Below are 23,901 nucleotides of genomic sequence, written 5' to 3'. Positions count from 1 at the left end.
CTTGCGTGTGTGTGTATGTGTGTGTGTGTGTGTGTGTGTGTGTGTGTGTGTGTGTGTGTGTGTGTGTCTTTGTGGCGTTTTGGCGGCGTCGCTCGCAGAAACTTTTTCGCACTCCAACACAGGCTCACAATCGCAATGACACACACACACACACACACACACACACACACACACACACATACACATACAGCAAGCGCGCGCAGGCACACACATACATAGATATGGAGAAATGGCTGGCGCTGCGACAGCGACGCGGCTGCGGCGGCGACGGCGACGGCGACGGCAACGACAACGATGGCTGCGACGAGGACATACACATAAATAAAAAGTCCTTCATTCCGACGCGACCAGCGAGTAACGGCATATGAACGCTGCGGAGAAAACGCTCGAAACAGGCTAAAACGGCGGATTACCAAACAACAGCAAGAGCCTAAATATAAATAAATATAAAAACAACTACAACAACAGTTTAACAACAATTAAAAAAAATAAAATAAAAAAAACAGCTAACATTTTTAAACATTTATTTATTTTTTTTAATAAATTCTTTTGGAGTGCGTGCAAAATCAAGTGAACAGTGAGAAAAGAAAAAAAAAAAAAAAAAACAATCAAAGCGAAGCGAAGAAAACGCAGTAAGCAAATGACAAAAAGTGCAGCGGCGGCGAAGGCGAGGCGTCTAGCACCCGCCCCCCACGCAGCACTGGCCCGCAGCCCCTGCCCCGCTCAATGAGCGAACACACTGGCAAGCATTGGGTGGGTGTCAGACTCCCACACACGCACACATGCACACAACGTGGAATGGCAAAAAAAAAAAAAAAAAAAAAAAAAAAAAAAAACACACACATATAAAATAAAATAAATGATAAAATAATTCTTTGAAGAGCAGACAACAACAAATAACAAAGCCGCTGCACGCCCTTCTCAACAGCAAGGCGCAACAAATTAATGCAATTGTTTTTCTTATCCCTTTTGTTGTTATTTTTGTAAAGAGTGTTCCTTTCCCTTTTTTTTTTTCGTTTTTTTTTTTATTAATAGCTTTTTTGTGCCTGCCTTGCAATTGTCCTGTGTGAGTGGGGCGTAGGCATAACAGCTGCAATCGGAAAGCGCTGCGCTGTCAGGCAAAAAATTACGATATTGGCGAGAAATTCGGAAAATCAGACAAAAAGAAAAACACACACACACACACACACACATATACGTGAAATATAATAATAAGTGCAGAAAGAACAACAAAAGCGAGTCTCAAATGAACGCAAAAAAAAAGTGAACGAAAGGAACGTCGGCGTTGCCACTCGGCGCAGTGAAACGCACGCAGGCAACGCCAAAGCTACAGCGAGTAACGGGACCTAACGAGCTTTTCGTTTTTTTTTTTTTTTTTTTTGTGTTTGTTTCTTTCCTTTTTTTGCGCTTTCGCGCTCGCTAATTTTGGCTCCCGCTGCTTCTCGCTCGCTCACGTTGCGCTGCATGCGTCGGCGTCGACGTCGACGTCGCAGCTCGGTGTGTGAGTGTGCGCGCGCGTGTGTTTATGTGTGTGTGTAGGTGTGTAGCTGCTGTACGCGGGTGTAGATAAAACGACACTTCGTATTCCGTTCCAACAATTTTTCTTTGCGTCTCACCAAATAGCTACAATTGCAAGAACAGGCAAACAAACAACAATAACAAAAACAAACACACAACAATAATATCAAATAAACAACAACAACAACAACAACAGCAACGGCAACAGCAACAGCAACAGCAACATTGGAAAGCAGTGCAACTAAGCAAACGCAAGCAATGCAACAGCAACATAAGCAGCAGCAAAAACAACGAGTGTAGTGTGTGCGTGTGTGTGTGTGAGACTGTGTGCGTCCGTTAGCATCTGTGCGTGTGTGTGTGTGTGTGTGTGTGTGTGTCTGTGTGTGCAGCTCGCACGCGGCGTGTGTGCGTGAATAATGAAGAAGAAGCAGAAGCAAAAACAGCAGCAGCAGAGGCTAAGAGAGGCGCCAAGAGAAGCATCGCCAGCGACGGCGTCAGCGACAGCAACAGCAACAGCAACGGTAGCAGAGCCCGAGAGAGGCGTCGTCAGCAGCAGCAGCAGCAGCAGCAATTCGCGACGCAGCAGCAGCAGCAGCAACAACAACAAATAGCAAAAACTGAGCAGCGTTCGGCAAAGCGCAATCCAGACAACAATATCAACAACAACAACAACAACAACAGCAACAGCAACAACAACAACTAAACGCTGCCAGGCCGTTCAGCAGCAGCGTGCAACGACGCCAATTAGCGGCGGCAGCAGCAGTCGCAGCAGCAGCACCAGCAGCACCTGCAGCAGCAGCATCGCTAGCAGCAGCAACAACAACCACATACACAACAACAACAACAACAACAGCAGCAAGGCAATTGCTGATGCAAACATGTCAAAAGCAACAACAGCAACTGCGTCAGCAACATCAACATCAACGTCATCAGCAGCAGCAGCTAGCAGCAACGCGGCCGATTTTAGCGCATTCGATTTTAATGATAGCTCCGATAATTCCGATACGCCTTTAGTGCCACGCGCGCCGTTCCTCAGTCGCGCCGCAGCTGCTGCAGCGGCGGCAGCAGCAGCCGCATTGAGCGCCAGCAGCGCCAGCAACAGCAACAGCAGCGCCAATGTGGGCAACAACAATGCTAACAGCAACAACAATGGCAACTCGCTGAGCAACAACAGTTTGCACAGCAGCAGCCAGCACAACAACAACAACAACAACAATAACAACAGCAGCAGAAGTAGCAGCAGCAGCTCGCACAGCAGCGACGACAGCAACAGCAGCGCAGCAGCGGCTCAAGCAGCGGCCGCAGCTGCGGCCACGGCAGTTGTGGCTGCAGCGGTAAACGCATTGCACAATGGCAAACAACAGCAACAGCAGCAGCAGCATCAAGAGCAACATCATTACAATAACAACAACAGCAGCAGCAACAACAATAACAACAACAACAACAACAACAACAACAACAACAATGGCAACAACAAAGGCGAAATTGATGAGGAGGAGGAGGAACAGCTGGAAGAGGACGACGAAGACTATGACGATGAAGAAGACGAAGATGAGGATATCATGGATCAGCACATTGGCAGCAGCAGCAACAACAACATGAACAACAACAGCAACAACATAAACAATGTGCATGCGCTGGTGGCGGCGCCGCCCGCACTGCCCGCCGATTTGCGGCACGGAATCAGCTCGCACGATCAGAGCCAGGAGCCGGCGGACTACGATGACGAGGATGAGGACGAGGAAGACGATGACGAGGATGAGGATGCGGCCAGCAGTCATCTGGACAGCCGCACGGCGCTAACATCAACGCATCTGAGCAGCAGCGCCGCCGCCGAGAGCAGCGGCTTGCACATGAGCGCAGTGGCCGCGGCCGCGGCAGCAGCAGCAGCTGCCGCAGCAGCAGCAGCGGCTGCCAAACTGAATGCTGCAAATGTGGCGGCCGCACAGCTGGAGCATCACAGCCAGAATGCCAGCTCGGTGCTGGACATGGTCAGCAATGTTGGCGGCAGCATGGGCCTCGGCATTGGCGGCGGCAGCAACAGCATTGCTGCGCCGAGCAGCCTCATCGGCGGCAACAGCAACACCAGCTTTTCAACGAACAACAACAGCAACCATGCGCTCAGCTCGACTTTGGGCAGCGGCATTAACTGTGGCAGCAGCGAGCAGCAGCCCTCGCGTCACAGCAGCAGCTCGCATCAGCAACACCAGCAGCAGCACCCGCAGCAGCAGCAGCAGCAGCACCAACAGCAGCAGCAACTGCAACATCAGCAACAGCAGCAGCACCAACAACTGCACCAGCAGCAACAGCAGCAACAGTCAAGCAGCGCCGGCAGCGGCAGCGGCAGCGGCAGTGGCAGCGCTGCCAGCGAACGACGCAAATATCGCCACCAGAACTACAGCAAGAACATCTACATTGGCACCAAGAACGCCGAGAAATGGGAGCACATGCGCACCCGGCTGCAGTTCAAGAACGACGTCGAGTTCGTCGCCTACCTCCTGAATCTGGCCGATAACGATACGGATCGGCTTAACAAGTGAGTACAAACATGAATCGTAATGTAAAAATCAGTTTCATTCAACACAGAGTCGATTTCAACTAAAGATCCAGTTCGTTGGAACTAGTTCACAGAGCTTATCCAGTATAAATCCGAAGGAAAGAAAAACGTGGAAGGAAATGAAGCTAGAAAGCAACTCAATTCCCTTATATAAACACGTTTAATCAGATTGACTGACTGACTGACTGATTGACGTACTGACCGACCGATTCCTTGCTTTTTAATTCCACCCGCAACTGTGGAAAATGAATGGGAAATCATGAAATGCATCTTTTATGCTTACAATCCGTTTGACTTCGAACTCACTTTTAAAGTTCCTGGGGAAAATCCATAAAATATGTTGTTCACACTCAAACTTGAGTTGCATGAACGACCCTTGAATTCAATTTTTCAATAATTTCTAAAAGGTGCTTACATACAAACTTAATAGATAAGGCTTACTCTTAAGCGTTTGGATGTAAAATATATATTTTAAGACGTAAGATTGAAAAACGAACGGAAAAACATCTTTATAAGTTAGCACAGATTAGATCTTATGAAAAAATCAAATAAAAGAGGGCTTAACTATGTCAACAGAGGGTACGAAATCCGCAGACGAGAGGCCACATAACGATTTTTGTGAATCTACCTCGTTTAATCCCTGAGCTATGCTTAAAGAAGTTACTATCAAAAAGTGAAAAGATATCGAAGTAAAAAACTAGCTGGCATTTATGTATTTCCAATTTCAAGTCTCGAACTTATAAATTTGGCCAGATCAGACTCAGCTACAGGCCTACACAGCATCAACAATTGACTGCAGTCTCTGAAAGCTTAAACTTGTTGCGAATTTTAACGCGTTCAAAAGAAAGCGAGCAACGTCGTTGTTTTTAAACGAGGCTTTGGTTTACAGCTCTGTTGCTGTAGATGCTTAGACCTAATTAATTAAAAAGCGGGAACTGAGTGAGATAAATGGGCGCAACTAGTTTTCCATTTGAAATATTCAATTTAATACATATATTAATATTGAGTCTGTCTCTTGCTGCAGTATCCCTAGGATTTCTATTGACAATCCTAAAGCGGATTGATCTTAAATATCTTTGAAGGCATTTCTTTTAACAGAATGGCTTCAGATACCCCTTGTTAAGCCGGTTGCAAATGAGATAGCATCTACTAAGCGTGGCATCTTTCTCTTAGCAGACAGCAAACCTAGTTAGTTTAATAAATTGGAGGAGCATTGTGTTTTTTTTTTTTTTTTTGTATTATTTTATTAGTAGAGCCAATGGATTTAGCCATATTGAAAGCCACCTTAATAGCACGTTTATTGCTCCAACGCTTCCAGCTCCATTAGCTCCAGTATAGGTTCGTCAATATAAATTCACTTGTCGGTTTCTTTGGCTAGCATTAATAAATCACCCATGTAAAACATTTGAATCGAAAGTCCAAACAGAAAAACCACTAAAATGCTCTTAAGCTAACATCAATTGTCCTGGCTACAATCTCTGATACAGGATGTTCGCGAGCTCGTTTTATCGAGCGTCCTTTCCGGACTTGTTGTATAGGTTTCGGCCATTGAGCTCGACAACTTACTCCAATTGTCAGAGGTGCGGACGAGCAAGCGCACCCTGTCCATGATCCTTTTATAGAGCTCAAGGGGTACCACGGTTTGCAATTTGCACAGCAGAATATGTGGATCGGCACAGATCATAATCGCATTGGCAAAGTAGTGGACGGCCCTGTCCCAGTCATCGCGCCGTACATATGCTTCACCCAGATACACGTGCCGCAAAAAGTATTCGACCACTTCGGCATTTAGCGGAAGCTTGCAGTTGGCGGATTGCGGTATTTCCAGTTGCCTTCGCTCGTGAACTTTCCGTCTGTATTGAGGATCTTTGCAGCGTTTGTGGTCAAAATAAATGCAATAGCTAACGAATGCCAGTGCTGCCAGACCGAACAATATCAGCTTGTGGCCACTAAATTTGAGCATTGTTTTCTGAATATGCTACTCCACACCTTAAATTTGGCCCGACGAAAATATTTGATATTCAGATATTCAGATGTCAAAAATACTTAGTAACTGATTACATTTTGAGTGACAGCACTCGACGTAAATTACTCAAGCCGTGCCGATTTAAAGCCGATTCAAATTATCCCAAACTATCCCACTAATTCCAAAACATTCATAATGGCTGAAATTTGGTTAGCTTAGCTCTCTTAGGCTACAAATTCTGATTGGGCATTTGGGTCTCTAGCTCTCTCTGCAATCGTTCCGCTTATACAGACAATTTCGACCAACAGCGCTGCCATCATATTTGGATGTGGAAACACTGGTAATGGCATTTAATTTAACAGCTAGTTAAAGTGACACGTAAAGTACGTAAACTTTTGAACAGGCACCTTGGCGAACTCGTTAACTGGATGTGACATTTAATTAAACGCCAGCTTAACTGGACATTGTACGCCATTTTGAATAGGCACTCGCCCAGCAGGTCTCGGCAGGCCGTCAAAAGCTTAACATGTCTAACATGTTGGCGATCGCTTTCGCAGAGCTTTATTCGCATTCTCTGCTGCTGGCCCGTGCACAGCTAATTATTTGCCTTGATTGCATTTCAAACGGAAGTCAACAAAGCTTTGTGAGAGCACATTACATTATGACGCTCTCTCGCTCGCTGCTCAAAAGCGAATGCCCGCACAAAAGCACAAAGCATGAACTGTGGCGTGGCCAGGCGCAACGGGCAAGACGTGGCGAGATGTGGCGGGGCGGGACGGAGCGAACTGAGTTAAGTTGAGTAAAGGCGAATTGAGTTGAATGAAGAACAAGAACAAAAGCCGCAAAAGGCAGCCAAAGATATGGCAACGCTCCGTTGCCCAAGATTGTTGATAGTTGAAACGATGTCGACACACGCACACACACACAGAGAGGGAGACAGAGAGGGGGAGAGAGAGAGAGAGAGCGAGCGAGAGACAACTTTTGGGCAACACACGCCGTGTTACCACGTCTGCCGCGAACTGCGAACTGTGTTGTTGGGTTGGTGGGCTGGTGGGCTGGTGGGTGGGTGGGTTGGCTAAGTGCTGGGGAGGCGGCGCCGCAGCACAAAAGCGAGCCATGTTAAAGCGATTTATGCCCGAGTGCATCAGCGCCCCAACCAGCCCGACAGCCGGCGTTGTTCCCGCTGAAATCTACAATCGACTGCACCCTGTGCCAGCTACAAAGGCACAAATGCGGCATTCGTGCGGTTGCATGCAACGGCGCTTTCATGTTGCCTGTGTCGCAGCCTGAGCCCGAGCCCAAAACCGAGAACGAGCCCGAGCCTCAGCCAAAACCGGAGCCCGCTGTGTGCAACGTCGTTGCAGCCGCCATGTCAGCGGAAGCGGAAAAAGCAACACACATGCATACAACAAACAGAGAAACATACACACACACACACACACACACACACACACACACACCATCAGACGCGGGCACATACTTAAGCAAGATTGAACAGCATGCGGCTGCGTCTGTTGTTGTTGTTGTTGTTCCTGTTGTTGTTGTTGTTGCAACAACATTTTGCATGCATTTGCATGCCAGCGAGTGTGTGTGTGTGTGTGTGTGTGTGCATTTCATGGCGTTGCCTTCGAGTCGCAACCAAATCAAAAGCCCCCAACCCGAACATCTATCGAAAATGCGCGGCGTGTTTTCTGCATTTACTGTTGCCTTGCCACGCCTTTCATGCAATGTTGTTCAGGTTGTTGTTGTTGTTGTTCAGGTTGTTGTTGTTGTTGTTGCAACATGCCCACCATTTGGCGCCTTCCAAATGCAGATGCCAATGCTTAAAAAGTTGATTAATTTTGCCTTCATGAACTGTTCAAAGCCAAAAGCCATGGCAAATTTAATCAAAGCAAAAGTCAGGCAAGTACATGAATATTATTGGTAGATAATAAGCATGATAACTGATCGTGATAAAATGTAGCGCTACAATATTTTATACTGAAATCAAGAAAAGTCGCTTATTGCTTTAAGTTCTTCAATATTGTCAAGCCTTTCGCCTGGCTTGAGAGGCTTGAGAGCTGAAGCCGAAGAGATCAGCAAAGCTCTAAGAAGTTCAGGGCATTGAGTCTTTCCCTCGCTCTACTTCTGTCTACCAAAACAAAAACTAATTGAAAACTATTTGATCTATAAAGATCAACTAACTAATTAACTAAGCTTAACTAACCAAAAAAAAAAAAAATGTTTATCAGCTGTGTTGCAATTCTTTTCCTGTGTCCCTGGTGCTCCATTGCACGTTTCCCAAAGCGGCTGCAGCACACACACACACACAGAGAGAGAGAGCGAGAGAGAGAGACAGGCAGACAGACAGAGAATGTCGCCTTAGCTTTTCGTTCAGTGTGTGTTTATTTCGTTTCTCGCATTTCGCCCATGTCGCCAATTTCTGCGCATTTTCGACATCTCGCCCAAAAGCACAAAAACCAGTCATGAGTGGGAATGCGGCTGCAGGGGGCCTTTGCATGTGTGCGTGTGTGTGTGTGTGTGTGTGTGTGTGTGTGTGTGTGTGTGTGTGTATAAGGATGAGTGTACTTAATGCGCCAACGAGTAACGCACACGAAACGAACACCACAAACTGAATCAGATTCCGAATCAGCCCCCATTGAAACTCATCAGCCCCAGCCCAAAGCCCAGAGCAACCCCCGCGACGCCCTCAAGCAGCACATTAATGGCAAAGCAACAGCAACAGCAGCAGCACACACACACACACACACACGCAGGGAAATAAAGAGAAAGAGCCGAGCACAGCAGAAACAGAAACAGAAACAGAAACACAAACAGCCAACTGTAAATTCAGAACAGAACACACTGAAAGCCGCGGCTGAAGCAGAAGCAGAGGCAGGGGCAGAGGCAGAGGCAGAGGCAGCTGGCGGCGAACCGAAAGCGTGTGCGACGGGTCGAGGGGTATTGGGTTTAGGCTGTTTGGTGTGTGAGCCACAAAGTGGAGCAGGATAAGTGGTGCGAGTGGTGGCCGGTGGGTAGAGGGGGGCGTAGTGGGATTCGCCTGCCTGCCGCTTGTTTCTTTGGTGCTGGCGCTGTTTTCGATATTGTTGTTAAGGTCCTAAGGTGGAGGATTTAATGAAGGATAACACAAATACACACACACACACACACACACAGGCACAGAGACACATACACGCAGACAAAGTGACGCACAACGTACGCGTTGCTGCGGACCATGTGCAATTTTCAGCGACAACAACAACAACAACAACAACAGCGACAACAACAACAACAGCGACAGCGACAAGGACAACAACAACGTGGCCGTATTACAGTGAACATGCGGCGTTGTGCTGATGAATTTCCTGTGCACGAAGCACAGCTGAGAATAGGTTAATGGATGTGTGTGGGCTAAAGAGGGTAACGGGCGTTGGGGGCGGGGGCGGCAAGCAGCCAGTGGGCGTAGCATCAGTGCTTGGAATAGATATTGTATATGGTATGCGTGTGCATATCATGCTGCCCGCCTTGGAGCTGGTAATTAAAGGCGGCCCACTGGCGGCAACTGGCATCCATATGGCATATTATTCACGATGCTAACCAAATGCTGGATTCAACGAATACAAGCAACAAACAGCTTAGGGTGGGAGTGGCAGGTGAGGTTAACTTGCATGCGGCCAGCAACAGCAACAGCAACCAGTTGCACCCAATTGAAGAGCTGATCTGCAGTGGAATTACAAAAGTCTGCTGCAGCTGCCATCGGGCCAACGATGGGCGGGGAATTGATGGCCTGCATGGAGTGCGGGCAATGGATTGATTGTCCGCCTGGTTGTGGCACCTGAAACGTGGGCATGTTGCGAAACAGCCAGGCAGGCCAGGAACTAGGCAGGAACTAGGACTCAGCTGGACAAATGCATCACAAGTACCTTAGTACGATCAACAAAGGGAGCTGCGGGGCAGCAAAGTGCCGAAGTTTGAATACCCTAACAAACATCTTTGTCCATAGTTAAAGTATTATTATTATTATTATTATTAATATTATTATTATTATTATTATTATTATTATTATTATTATTATTATTATTATTATTATTATTATTATTATTATTAATATTATTATTATTATTATTATTATTATTATTATTATTATTAATATTATTATTATTATTAATATTATTATTATTATTATTATTATCATTATTATTAATTTAATTATTATTATTATTATTTTTATTATTATTATTATTATTATTATTATTATTATTATTATTATTATTATTATTATTATTATTATTATTATTATTATTATTATTATTATTATTATTATTATTATTATTATTATTATTATTATTATTATTATTATTATTATTATTATTATTATTATTATTATTATTATTATTATTATTATTATTATAATTATTATTATTATTAACATTATTATTATTTTTATTATTATTATTATTGTTAATTGTAAATTATATTTTTATATTTATTGTTATGTACTTTAACCATAATTATACGATATTCATTTAATAGCCTCGGATTCAAACCCAGTTCCTAGATTGTTCAGTTAAATTTGAATCAAATTTAAATTACATTTTCTTTTGTTGGGAGCGTCAGACTAGAATATACCCTGCACTCTGATCCGAAATATCATGCACTGCACACGCACTTAATGATACATATTATTAATATTAAAATAACTTTTCATTAAGATGAATCCCAAAAATGCATCAAAAACCGAATAACATGTTTAATGCTCTTTAAATATCTAAGATATTCTCATCAAAAATACTTTTACTATATATATTTTTTTTCAATTAATGCAAAAAAAAAAAGTTTCGTTCCCAAAAGAGCTGAGATATTCGATATTCGAATTATGTTTACGTTCAAATTAGTCGAGGATCCTAATACTAATCCTCTAGATAATGATAATGATAATGATAACGATAATAATAATGATAATGATAATGATAATGATAATGATAATGATAATGATAATGATAATGATAATGATAATGATAATGATAATGATAATGATAATGATAATGATAATGATAATGATAATGATAATGATAATGATAATGATAATGATAATGATAATGATAATGATAATGATAATGATAATGATAATGATAATGATAATGATAATGATAATGATAATGACAATGATAATGATAATGATAATGATAATGATAACGATAATGATTCAACATAACTGCAAAATGATAAATCGATCGAATATAACTTCCAGAAATAAGAATTATTCCGATATTAAAGAAGTCTTTTTCATTGAAAGTTCTAGTCTAAAATCGTTTCAACAATTCAAACAATATTTTTAAGTGCAAAGTACGATAATGAAAAATAATATTTGATTCCTTTAAATAATTGAAGTCAACTCGGAACGGACCTAAATACCTCTTAAATACCTCCACGCACATATATGCTATTCTTTACGATATTCTATTCTGCATGTACTCCATAAATCCAATTAGAAAATGGGCGAACAAGTAATACTAAAGTCGAGTAGTTATTCGGATAATTGAAGTCAGCTCAAATCGGAATAGCTTTAAATACCTCTCGAGGGCTTATCCATGTACATATATTATTCTATTATTCTGTACCCATTTCAAAATATTCTGATAGATCCACGATATTCTATTCGACATTCACTCTCACAAATCTCCAATTAAATTTGCATTGAACAAGTACGACTGAAGTCCTACAGAATCAGTATTGACGATAATAAAAAAAAAAGAGTTTTCGATTCCTTTAGTTAATTGAAGTCAACTCGGAATAGTCTTAAATACCTCTTGAGGATTTTGTCCATGTACATAATATATGTTATATATGTTATGCTGCATCCATTTGGAGCAATTATGATGGCTCCACGATGTGCTCTACTGCATTCAGTATATAAATCCCAATTGGAAAGGGACACAATCCTTTTAAATCCGCATTGAACAAGTATTATTGAAGTCCTACAGCTGCTGTCGCTGCTTAACCAGCGCCTGGCAGCGGTCCAGCTTATATTTGGGCGCAGAATTGCGAGAAGAGCGTTAGAGAAATTAATTAAACGCAGGATAGCGAGAAATGAGAAGGACAATGGGGACATGGGTGGGGACGATGTGCTCGACTGTGGACTGAAGGACGACGACTGCTGGCGTTGGCAGTGGGCGTTGGCAGTGGGCAGTGGGCGTGGGCATGGAGGCAGCAGGCGTGAACGTGACGCCATGCATGGAAATAACGCATTTGGTCGACCCACTTTTGGCTGCGCACCACTAATCAACATTTTCCCCACGCCCTGTGTCACTCTTTTTCTATTTCTGTCCGTCTCTTATTCTCTTTGCAGCCTGCCGCCACCATCGCCGGCACACACGCCCACCAAGGGATTCGATGGAAACTTCAAGCTGGAACCGAATCTGAGCGTGAAAGACTTTGCCCCACCGCCAGAGAATGGCAACGGAAATGGCAATGGCTGCCTCGAGTCCGGCGGCCCGTCCGTTGCCATGGCCACGCCCACGCCGACGCAGCGCAAGCGCTACAAGAAGCGCGTTCAGTTCACCACCGACGCCCTCAATGGCTATGCCGGCTCCAAGGCCAAGGGTGGCGCTGGTGCTGGCGTTGCAGCTGCTGGCGCTGTCGCAGCCGGCGGCTACAACAACAATAATAATAACAACAACAACAACAACAACAGCTTTGGCACAACAGTCAAGTCAAAGAAGCAGGAGGCCAAAGCGGCCGCGGCTGCCCTGAAGGCAGGCGCAGCGGCAGCGGCAGCTGCAGCAGCAGCAGCAGCAGCCTCGTCGGCACTGCCCGAGGTGCTCGACTGTCGCATCGCGGAAAAGATCAAGAGCGAACTGGAGGCCTGCAGCAAGGAATCCCTGCCAAGTGCACTGTGTCTCAAGAAGGCTGCTGCAGCTGCCGCAGCCGCTGCAGCGGCAGCGCGTCACAGTGACGACGACGAGGACGAAGAGGACGACCATCATCATCAGGCACATCAACAGCAACAGCACCAGCACCAGCAGCTGGCGGCGCCGACTGCCACGGGCGCCGCACACATCTCCACGGCATCGGCCGCGCTGGTGGGCACTGGCTGCGGCGGAGCGGACATGGTGGATGCCAGCAGTGCCAGCAACGGGCAGCTGGGCAACTTCCATGTGCGAACCAAGAGCCAGGCGGGCAGCAAGAAGTCGCAGTCCGCGAAAGCAGCTGCTGCAGCGGCGGCGGCAGCAGCAGCTGCAGCGGCAGCCATGATGCCGCCGAACAGCTATGATGAGCCGGAAGATGATTCGGCTGTTGGGCCGGGCGATGATGATGACGAGGACGATGAGGAGCTGGACGAGGAGGCGCTGGCGCGTGAAATGAAAATGGAGCAGAACTTTGTGGAGGAGGAGGATGAGCATGATATTGCGTTCCGATCGCAGCAATCCTGCCGCGAGTGCTCCATCTCACATGACCACAAGCTGTGCCCGCTGCGCAATGCCTGCGGCAATGTAACGGACGCAGTGGATCTGGCTGAGTGGATCGAGCGGCGCAATCTGGAGGCTTTGGCTAAGCTAAAGGCGGACGCACAGCGCCAGGCCAAGGTGGGCAGGCCGCGTCACGATGACGATGAGGACGACATGGAGGACATGGACATGGACGAGTCTTCGCAATTGTCCGAACTGGAGACCAAGCCGCTCATTACCTTCGCCGAGGCCTCGGTGCCCGCCGAATTCGAGCTGCACAACGTGGAGCCCAATGTCACCGGCGTCTTTGCCCGCACCGAGGTCCGTGCCTACACCAAACTGGGCCCGCTCATCGGCCAGCCGGTGCAGAGCGGCGAGGTGCGCGAGGGCAGCGACATGAAGTGGATATTCGAGATGTGCGAGGCCGGCGCCGATAAATCCTATCTGCTCTGCTGCGATAATCCCAACGCATCCAACTGGCTGCGCTTCATCCGGCCCGCGCCCAGCTACGAGGAACGCAATGTCAATCTCGTTTCCATCGATCGCCAGGCCTACTTTGTCAGCTGTCGTGATCTTCGCAACGGCATGGAGCTGCTCTACTGGAGTGACGACTGCAACACCATGTGGCGCAAGAAGCACACAGAGAAGACAAGTAAGTCGGCCAGCATATGGCCCGTTGTCATTAACATTTATGTATGTTAGCCCAACTAATTGGTTAACTAGATGTTAGTCATCAAATCATGCAATGATTACTTATGGGTCTGGCAATCTTGACAAGCTGATTCGTTTATGGTTCAATAACATTTGCTGAGACTATCTGACATCTTCCTATCAAACTTGTCACGCGCTTTAACATGTTGTCAAACAGAGTCTCAATCATACTGCTAAACTACCTATTATAGTCTGCTGTCTATTTATCTGACTGCTAAGTTAGCTATTATTGGCACATATGGCAGTATCAAACAAATATCTGTGAATCCAGCTGGTAAATACTTAACATGAAGATATAAACTTAGTATGCATGGATATAAACAATTCGTGGCGTTGCCACATTTTCATATTATTTTCTATAAAACTGAACTTTCGATTCTTCAGTCCGATAATTTAGCCAAGCTGATTCGATTGCCAATACTATTGCTCTTCCTTAACTTGTTGTCACATTATTCTTCATTAAAATCTATCAACCTCGCGGGTAAATAGTTAACGAGAAGTTATTACGCTGACTTAAAGCCCCATCATTCTCCCATGCCACATGCTTGTCTTTTAAGCCAAAGCTTGAGTGCACCTTCAACAAATGTCATTGTGGATTGTTATGAATTGCATTGAGTCAACACTTACTCATCGTTTTCTCTATTATTTTCCGAAAAAAAAATAAAAATAAACAGACTGCGGTGGCTGCAATTTGAAGTTCGAGCATCCGCTTTACTATCGCACACACTGCTCAGTTTTTCACGATCCATCGATGAGCCTAACCATACGGAAGTACCACTGCAAGGTGTGCGGCGAGGCGGTTCTGGGCAAGGACAACATCATGAAACATGCGGCCGAGAAGCACGACGGCAAGGGCGCCTATCAGTGCCAGTTCTGCAACAAGTTTTTCCTACGCCTCAACTATCTGGAGATGCATCGCACCTACGGCTGTGCCTCGAACCCGAACCGATCGCGGCCGGTCTGCGATTTCTGTGGTCGCAAATTCTGTCAGCCGCAAAAGCTGAAGGCGCACATTAAGCGCGTCCACAGTGGTAAGTTGCGAATATGCCACGCCTTCCACATAGAACGTTAATACTTGCGTAAATACGTAGAAGTCTGTATATCGTAAGCGTATGCAACAATAGCGGAGAATATTGTAAGCTCGTATATCGTATATCGCATATCGCATTTCGTAAACCGCATATCGTATATCGTATATCGTAAATTGTATATCGTAAATCGTGTATCGTAAATATAAACTACACCGACGCTCTACTGCTTCTCCATAGTAATGTACTAAACACTCTTCACCACATCCCAATAGAAACACACACACACACTAACCAATATCGTATGTACTAATATCGTAAAATAACGCAACCTGCTTAGCCGTAACTACTAACTAACCACTTAAGCACACAATCACCATCAGTCACCACAACAACACCCACCCACACTCAAAACACCCATTTGTGATCGCTCATCCTCATGCCTCTTCAGTTGTATGCCTAATTGGTCGAAACCATTTTTATATGCTTGGTTCATTTCTTAACAAGTTTAGTTAATACACATCACACAGATCAAAAGCACACAAACACCTTAACGGGAAAACTAACTCATGCCTGAACAGTTATAATTAGACTACGAATTGGCAAGGAACTTGCTTTAATAAATATTATTGATTTTCCCTTCAATCAAAAAATATGACACTTATTTCGAAAACCTTCTTGCTTAGCCAAATGCAACTAACATAAGATAAGGGATGAGCCACAGTGTATATGAGTATATAAAAAGGAAATCTTCTGGCATATCTTACGATATATCTTTTAGAATTTTTTAAATATTTCAAGAAGTTTTAATTTGGTTCCCAGTGAGGAACTGTGGTGGCACATCTTTAGAATCTTTCAACTAGATGTACGTAGAGTTATTTGTGTCATGCTAGATTTTATTTAAATTCGATTTCGACAATGTTCAAGTTTAGTTGAAGAGTCATTTCTGAGAATGGATTAGTGTCCCGGTCTCTCACTTAAGCTAAGTAGCTGCTCTGTCATATTCCATGTTTTGCAAAATGTAAATATGATTAAAAAAAAAAAATAAAATATTTTTGAAAAATTATTCGCCTCAAGCATTAGCTCATATTCAATAATAAATATGCATAACAAAAAAAAAACTTAGTAATTTGCTTGATCAAGCAAAGGCATTGAGATTCAGGCTAGAGAACACACAGTTTTCAATATCGAAAACTCTTAGCCTAACAATAGATCTTAAATCGATTAATTGAAATACTTATTGAGACCGAACCACAGTGAGCATTAAAAAGCAGCTTACCAGGAGATGCAGGAGATCACTTTATAGTATTCGATGAAAGTTGTTCAAACCGTTTATAGAATTAACTATATATACGAACCACTACACCGAACCACCGAACCACTGAACCACTGAGCCACTGAGCCACTGAACCACTGAACCACTGAGCCACTGAACCACCGAACCACCACCAACAGAGCAGCATACGTAAACAGCATCATTGTAAAATCGCTTTTAGTGAATGATTTGCTTTGTATTTGATTTGTGTTTGGTATTTGATCTTGAGTTTTGAGCGCTGGCCGAAGATCAGCATTATATAAAAACTATATTGATATGGTTTATTTGTTCGATCTAGTGACTTATGCTTTCTGTGTGTTTTGGCTTACGTTCTTGTGATTTGTGTTCGTACGTTCGTTTGTTGTTGGGTTCGATTTACCTATGAATTTTCTGTATTCACTAATTTTCTTTCAAAATCACCACAATCCGAAAATTTCATTTTCTTCATACAATTTCATTTTAGATATGGCTGAAGTTTTACGAGATTTTCAGTGTAAATTATGTTCAAAACTTCTAGGATCGCGTGCGGCATTGCAGCGCCACTCGAAGGAGGTGCACAGCCGCAACTCAACAGTGGTCAGTTGTCCGCGCTGCCAGAAACTCTTCCAGAATCGCAGCAATCTGAAGATCCACATGCTCACGCATTCGGGCGTGCGTCCCTTCAAGTAAGTGCCCCCAACCCGTTCCGACAAACCCACTTGCAAACGGCTTTTGCTAACACAGAGAGAAAAAATCAAGTACGAAAGCACTTCAATTAAGTAAGATGACTCTTAAGATAATAGTTCGCTCAAGTTTGAAATTCGTTTTGCTTGCAGGAAAAACAATTTCAAATCAAGCAATCCTTATAATGAATTTCATCCCAATTGAGCTCTTAATTCTAGTTTAACTCTCAAAGATGAAATTCTTATTTCAAGCGTGATTCTTTTCTCAAGATTTTTGTTTTTCTTGCTTTAAGTGTGAGTCAAGTTATTTTCGCACTGATATAAAACTAAGTTTGTCTTTAGTCTTTCTTAAAACAATCCCAACATAACTTTGAGACAATTTTAAGCAGGCCCTTTGCTTTGCAACTTCAAGAACTTGTTAACTTGAATCAAGTTGGATTCGTCTTGATTTTTGAATAACTTTTACTTGATCCAAGAAGTTCTAGTTCATCTTCATACAATAACTTTTAGCTTTAGTGAGGATTTATGTTTTTTCTCTCTGTGCACATTTGATCCAACTACACGCACACACACACACACACACACACACACACACGCACACACGCACACACATACTCATGCGGTCATTCGCAGGTGCGCGGAACCAGAGTGCAATGCCGCCTTTACCACGAAGCAGTGCCTACAGTTCCACTACAAGAAGGTGCACAACTATACCCAGGAGCAGATGCCGAAGATTGAGCGCAGCGTGGCCTACACTTTCGATGCCTACTCGGGCGGCATGAAGGTGGACTTTTTGGGTAAGCCAGTGGGGCAGGCGCAGTTGGGTGTACTAGCGCCACGCCCTAACGCTGCCCTCTCCTTCACAGAGCAAGCACCGCGTCGGCGACGCAAGAGCCTCGAGGATCAGAACCAGAACTCGATGCTCAGCAGTTCGATGCAAAGCGACACCGAGTACAGCGACGACAATATATTCGAGGCCATTAAGAAGAGCGGCAAATCCATCAAGGATCTGTGCCGCAACGAGCCAAATCTTTCACTGCTCAGCTCCAAGATCTCCAGCATATTTGGTGAGAAGGTGCCACCTGTGCAACAGGTCTCGGGCCAGGTAAGCGCCGTTGTTGGCGCTACCGCAGCTGGCACTGGACGCAAACGCAAGCGGAAGAAGGAACCGGCGATCCCATCTCTCACCGCCCAGCAGCAGCAGCAGCAGCACCAGCAACAACACCAACAGCAACAGCTGCAGCAGCAGCAGCAACAACATGCCCAGCAGTGCCACCAGCAGCAGCAGCAGCAGCAGCAGCAACAGCAACAGCAGCAGCAGCAGCTTCACGGCGGACATCTGGATCAGTCGCCCTCGCATCTGTCCCATCAGCAGCACCAGCAGCAGCCGCAGTATCATGCGCACAGCCACGCCCACGCTCATGTGCATGCACACGCCCACCAGCAGCAGCAACAGCAGCAGCAGCAGCAGCAGCAACAACAACAGCAGCAGGCGGCCGCGCACCACCAGCAGCAGCTGCACGATGCCGACGAGGAGGAGGAGAGCGCGCGTCTGGAGCAGGTGCGTCGCAAGCAGAACGCCCAGCTCAGCCTGGTCGAGTCGTTCCTGACCACCACAGCACAGCGGCTCAGCGCTCAGCAACAGGTGCAGCAAGTGGTCGCTGCCGCGGCCGCTGTCTCGGCCATGGCCGGCGCTGGCGAGGATCCCGCCAAGCTGGGCCACATGATGGGCCACATGGGCGGCGTGGGCGTTGGCCTGGACGATGATGACGATGACGACGAGGACGATGAGGATGCCACAGCGCATCACCTGCATCACCAGCAGCAACAGCACCAGCAGCAACAGCATCAACAGCACCACTCGCACCAGGCGCATCCGCATCATGCGCACACGCATCCCCATCAGCACGGACAGCAGGCGGCACAGCAGCCGCACGATGCCGGCTATCGGCATGCGGCCGCCATGAACGCGGCCCTGGGCCAGAACCTGGTCGTCAGCAAGGGCAGCAAGAAGTGGATCGGCGCCGATGATCGCCATCTGAGCGATGGCGGCGACGTGGCCAATGATGCAGCAGTCGGCGGTGCGGGCAGCGGCGGCGGCGGTGCTGGTGTTGTTGTCGGATGCGGTCAGCTGTCAGGTGGCGGCAGTGCTGCTCAGGACCTCGGCTTCGCAGTGCCACCCAGCGCCGTGGACGAGCACAGCAAGCTGCTGGGCCAGAACCGCGACTTTCTGGCACGGCTCATGAGCAGCGCCAGCGCAAGCCATGCCAGCCATCAGCATCAGCATCAGCACAGTGCGCACAGTCGCGAGGAGGACGAGAACAGCTCCTTCCTGGATGTTGTCGAGTCCAACAACAATGCGGCCGCCGCTGCAGCCGCCGCCGCAGCGGCCATGTCCCAATACCATCACAGTGCGGCTACCAATGGCGGTGCGGGCGCTGCTGGCGGTGCCGGCGGTGGCGGTGGCGCAGGCGGCGGTGCTGGCGGGCACACGCCCACCGGCCATACGCCCACAGCGCCCAGCAGCGTAGAGCCGCCCCAAATGCAAATGAACTCGCTCAGCCACTCGCAGTCGTTCATGAGCTCCTTCTACAACAACGCCAACGCAAGACTGAGCGGCGCCGGCGCTGGCGTTGGCGTTGGCGTCGGCGTTGGCGCCAACTCCTCCTCGGCCAGCATGCTGGTGGAGGCGGCCCTCAACTCCGTTGGCAATATGATTGACAACGAGAGCAGCGATCTTAAGGTGCGTCCAAGTATTTCATGCCCGCCCATTCGGCTCGTATCATTTCAAAAATTTTAGCGACCATTTTAAAGAAATACAAATCTTTTTACTATGGAAGGGATTACGATTTATACATACAATATATATATACAAATATTCATCCAGACTGACTGACTGACTGACTGCCTGACTGATTGACTGATTGACTGATTGATGATCAATGCACAGCCAAGTCGTTAGAGCTAGGCGGCAGACTGTACTGTATATTCCACCCGAAACTGTGGAAAATTGGTGAAAAGCAAATTTTTCACAGATCTGTGTGAAATTCGAGCGAAATATTGAGGTCAATGCGAATGAATACGAATTCCAGCGAAATTCGTAGTCCATAACACGAAAGTAAAATTCGAGAAAAACGTGCAACGTTTTGTTTTTCATCAAAACGACATCAAACTAATTTTTAAATATCTGTACAAAATATAAAGTGCGAGACAAGGTATTGCGGAAATATTTAAGCGAAAGTTCTTGAGCGAATCTAACGTCAAATTAGATTAAAAGCCACCCTCTGCCTTGGCCCCGTACTATGGGAAGTGCGTCCCTGAACAGCTTCGGTGTATATAGTCCGATCTTTATGACATTTTTAGGGATTTAATATGGCACCCAATTGTATCTATATGCCAAAGTGCAAGTCTGAAGAGATCGTGGCTTTAAATTTGATCGTTCTCCTAGATGAAGCTCTTTAAATGAAAGATGCTCACGTACAAGTTGCTTAAGGTGCAGCAAACCATTTTGTAGAGTAACTTCTAATCGATCATTTTTGCATTCTAACTAGAATATACCCTTTGTTTGAACGTATACGTATCTAATCGAATTCTAATCCGGGCATTCTCATGACTCAGGTACCCACCGAGAACCACATAAATAGCGATAGTCCGATGAGCGCGCACGTGGATGCGGAGGCGCAACGTTTTGGCAGCGGCGGCGGCGGCGGCGGCGGTGGGGGTGGCGGTGGTGGTGGCAGTGGGCCAAACGGTGCTGGCATTGGAGCGACCATGGACAACCTGGAGAATGAGCTGAAGATGATGAAGAACCTGGGCAGCTTTCCCATGCAGATACCGCCATTGCCTATGTTCCAGGGCGCTTGCAACATATCGCCGAGCGCCTCGACGCCCACCAATCCGCAGAGTAATCAGAATCAAAACGATGTGGATGTGGATGCCGGCAGCACGCCGCGGCCGCAGCATCCGGACTCCGATGGTTTCTCGTCGTCGCACCATCGCACACCGCCCTCGCCGCCGCCCATATCGCCGGGACGCGACTACGGCGGCATGTTTGGCGCCGGCAATGGTGCGGGCGGGCCCGGCTCGAACAGCACGCCAGCGGGCAGCTCCAGCGGCGGCGGTGCTCCAACGGTGGGCAACAATTTGTCCGCATCGTCGCCGCTGCCGGCGCTGCAGCCGCAGCGGCGGAACGCCTCCAGCGTGGGCAGCACATATCCCGAGCATGAGCTCATCTCGCCGGCCTCCTCGCCGAGCATACCCCGCTACAATTTCAATGGCGATATGATGCGGCACAAGCGCGCCGTCCAGGAGCAGGAGCAGCAGGAGCGACGCCACAACATCTCGCGACACAATCACATGTCCAGCGACGAGGAGAACAGCATTATGCCACAGAACAGGTGAGTCGCCAGGCCCCATGAGCTACTTAGCAACGACTGTTCCAACTAATCCGATTTGTTTTTTTTTTTTTGTGTGAGCAGCGCCGGACAGGATATGCGCATGAAGTTCCCGCAATCGCAGATCGATCTCATGTACTCCAAGTACGAGAGCATGGCCAGCAATCTGAAGTACAACAGCCAGGAGCTGGACTCCCCGGTCGAGTACCGGCAGAGCAGCAACAGCAATGCGGCAAGCGCTGCAGCCGCTGCCGCCGCGGCAGCCAGCGCCGCCAATGATATGTCCGATCTGCAGGGACTGGACATGAGTTCGCGGTCGAATGCCTCGAGCAATTACCATCACAATTTCCAGCTGCCAAGCAGTCGTTACCATCACCACATCTACGATATATTGTCGGATCGGGAACAGAACCAGCAGGCGCAGGCGCAGCAGCAGACCCCAGCCTCGGTGGTGCATCAGCAGGAGCATGGCAGCCATGGCGGTCACAGCAGCCAGCTGGCCATGCAGCAGCACCAGTCGGCGGCAATGCACAACATGCTGAGCGAACAGCTGGGCGAGCAGGAGCACGATCAGACCACCTCGGTGGATCTGAGCCGTACCGCCAACTATGTGGTGTCGTCTCCGCCGCAGCTGCCCTACAATCATCCGCACCACGATATGCTGCGCATGGCCTCGCTGGATCTGACACCAAATACGGCCAATATGGCCGTGGGCAATAATCGATCGTTTCTGTCCTCGCAGATGCAGCACCAGAGTCGCGAGAGTCTCGAGCACCATCGGCTGCTGTCGACGGTCGAGCAGCATCGCATACTGGCCGCCTCGAATGCGGCAGCGGATCAGCATCGACTGCTGGTCGATCCCACCGCCCATTTGCTGATGGAGCAAAACAATCGGCTGCTGGGCACCGCCGATCAGTCCCGTCTACTGGGCGAATCGGCAGCGGCAGCTGCCCAGAATCGTCACATGGCCAGAAGCTTTGGTGCCTACCATCAGGTCGCATCGAGCAATTATCATCCGGGCGTACGGCCACCGCCGGTGCTGCCATCCGCCAACCATCATGCTTCCAATCCGTCGAATTATCATCCGTTTCCCGCCTACTACTAGGTGGCGTCATCGCTAACTAAAAAGCGGCCACACAATGCCCAATTCCCAGCCCCTCTAGTTTCTATCCCACTATATATATATATAAGTGTATACAGATCAGATGGATCTAACATATATATATATATATATACATATATGTGTGTGTAATCTGAATATACGCTAGATATACGATCATTTAATTATTTACTAACAGCTGCCAGATGCGTGAGGCGAAACGGATATCCAGCAGAAGGACCTACACCTACATCTATATATACATATATAGCTAACCGGGACTGTGTGCAATTCAAATATCAGATAGTATATGTATATGTATGCATATGTATGTAAGCCTGTACATTCGCCTGGCAGCAGCTACCTATCTATGTACGTTTACTAATCGCGAATCCTTGATTCTATATAGTTCAATTTCAAGCGCAAATGCATCTAAATATGTTTCAAACGTAACAATTTTTGGTTCCTCGGTTTTATTCGCATATAACTCTCAACTAACAAGCCGCAAATAACAACTTGTTATTAACTATTGAAGGCCCCCAATTAAGGTGTATCGCATTATGTTCAGTGTCTCAACTACTAAACGAAATATAAATAATAAAAACTAAAAAATAAAATAAAAAAAAAAAAAAATAATGATAAATAAAAACTAAAAAAAAAAACAAGAACAACCATAAAGTGTGCCAATATGTTTAAGTGTACATTGAGTTTTTTTTTTTTTTTTCGCTAAAGCTGGCAAACTACATATAGAAATATATGAATTTGTAACAATAATAATAACAATATGTATAGTTGTATATGTAAAAAAAAAAAAAAAAAAAAAACAAAACAAAAATAACAGATAATATATAAAATAAAATAAAGTTTGAAGAGAACATAAATTATAAATAAAATAAAACACATAAAACTGTAATTTTAAACAATTCGCCGCTGAGTTTGTATAAAATAGAAATTGTATAAAAACAAAATGCGATATTGTATCTCGTATACACAAAAAAAAGAAAAAAGGAAAAAAAAAAACAAAAAAAAAATGCATTGCTATTTTTACACCAGGAAAAAGAAAACAAACAAACAAACAAGAAGTAAAAATTATAAACGAGTACAAACTGTTGAGCAAAGGTTGAGTGAAAGGGCAAGAAACGTAATAATACTTAATAATACAAATTGTAATAACAAAAGATTCATTTGGCTAAAAAAAAAACAACAGAAAAGAAGAAAACACAG

At 46.1% G+C, this 23,901-nt stretch overlaps 1 protein-coding gene across 1 annotated transcript in view; it reads left to right on the top strand.

The window, feature by feature from the left end:
- Positions 1 to 1,934: 1,934 nt before the first annotated feature.
- The window catches only part of LOC6631667 (uncharacterized), a 21,982-nt gene continuing 15 nt past the window's right edge, over positions 1,935 to 23,901 (top strand). The window contains exons 1-9 of the mRNA XM_070208652.1: positions 1,935 to 2,039; positions 2,166 to 4,054; positions 12,370 to 14,120; positions 14,854 to 15,210; positions 16,986 to 17,187; positions 17,818 to 17,981; positions 18,051 to 19,927; positions 20,803 to 21,581; positions 21,663 to 23,901. The exon at positions 21,663 to 23,901 is cut by the window's right edge and continues 15 nt beyond it. Coding sequence (XP_070064753.1) covers positions 1,935 to 2,039; positions 2,166 to 4,054; positions 12,370 to 14,120; positions 14,854 to 15,210; positions 16,986 to 17,187; positions 17,818 to 17,981; positions 18,051 to 19,927; positions 20,803 to 21,581; positions 21,663 to 22,683 — 8,145 coding nt within the window. The 3' untranslated portion in view covers positions 22,684 to 23,901. The remainder of the gene's footprint in view (positions 2,040 to 2,165; positions 4,055 to 12,369; positions 14,121 to 14,853; positions 15,211 to 16,985; positions 17,188 to 17,817; positions 17,982 to 18,050; positions 19,928 to 20,802; positions 21,582 to 21,662) is intronic.

The sequence above is a fragment of the Drosophila virilis genome, chromosome X (genome assembly GCF_030788295.1).
Source record: "Drosophila virilis strain 15010-1051.87 chromosome X, Dvir_AGI_RSII-ME, whole genome shotgun sequence".
In the NCBI taxonomy this organism is placed as follows: Eukaryota; Metazoa; Arthropoda; class Insecta; order Diptera; family Drosophilidae; genus Drosophila; species Drosophila virilis.
This window is presented reverse-complemented; position numbering and strand designations above follow the sequence as displayed.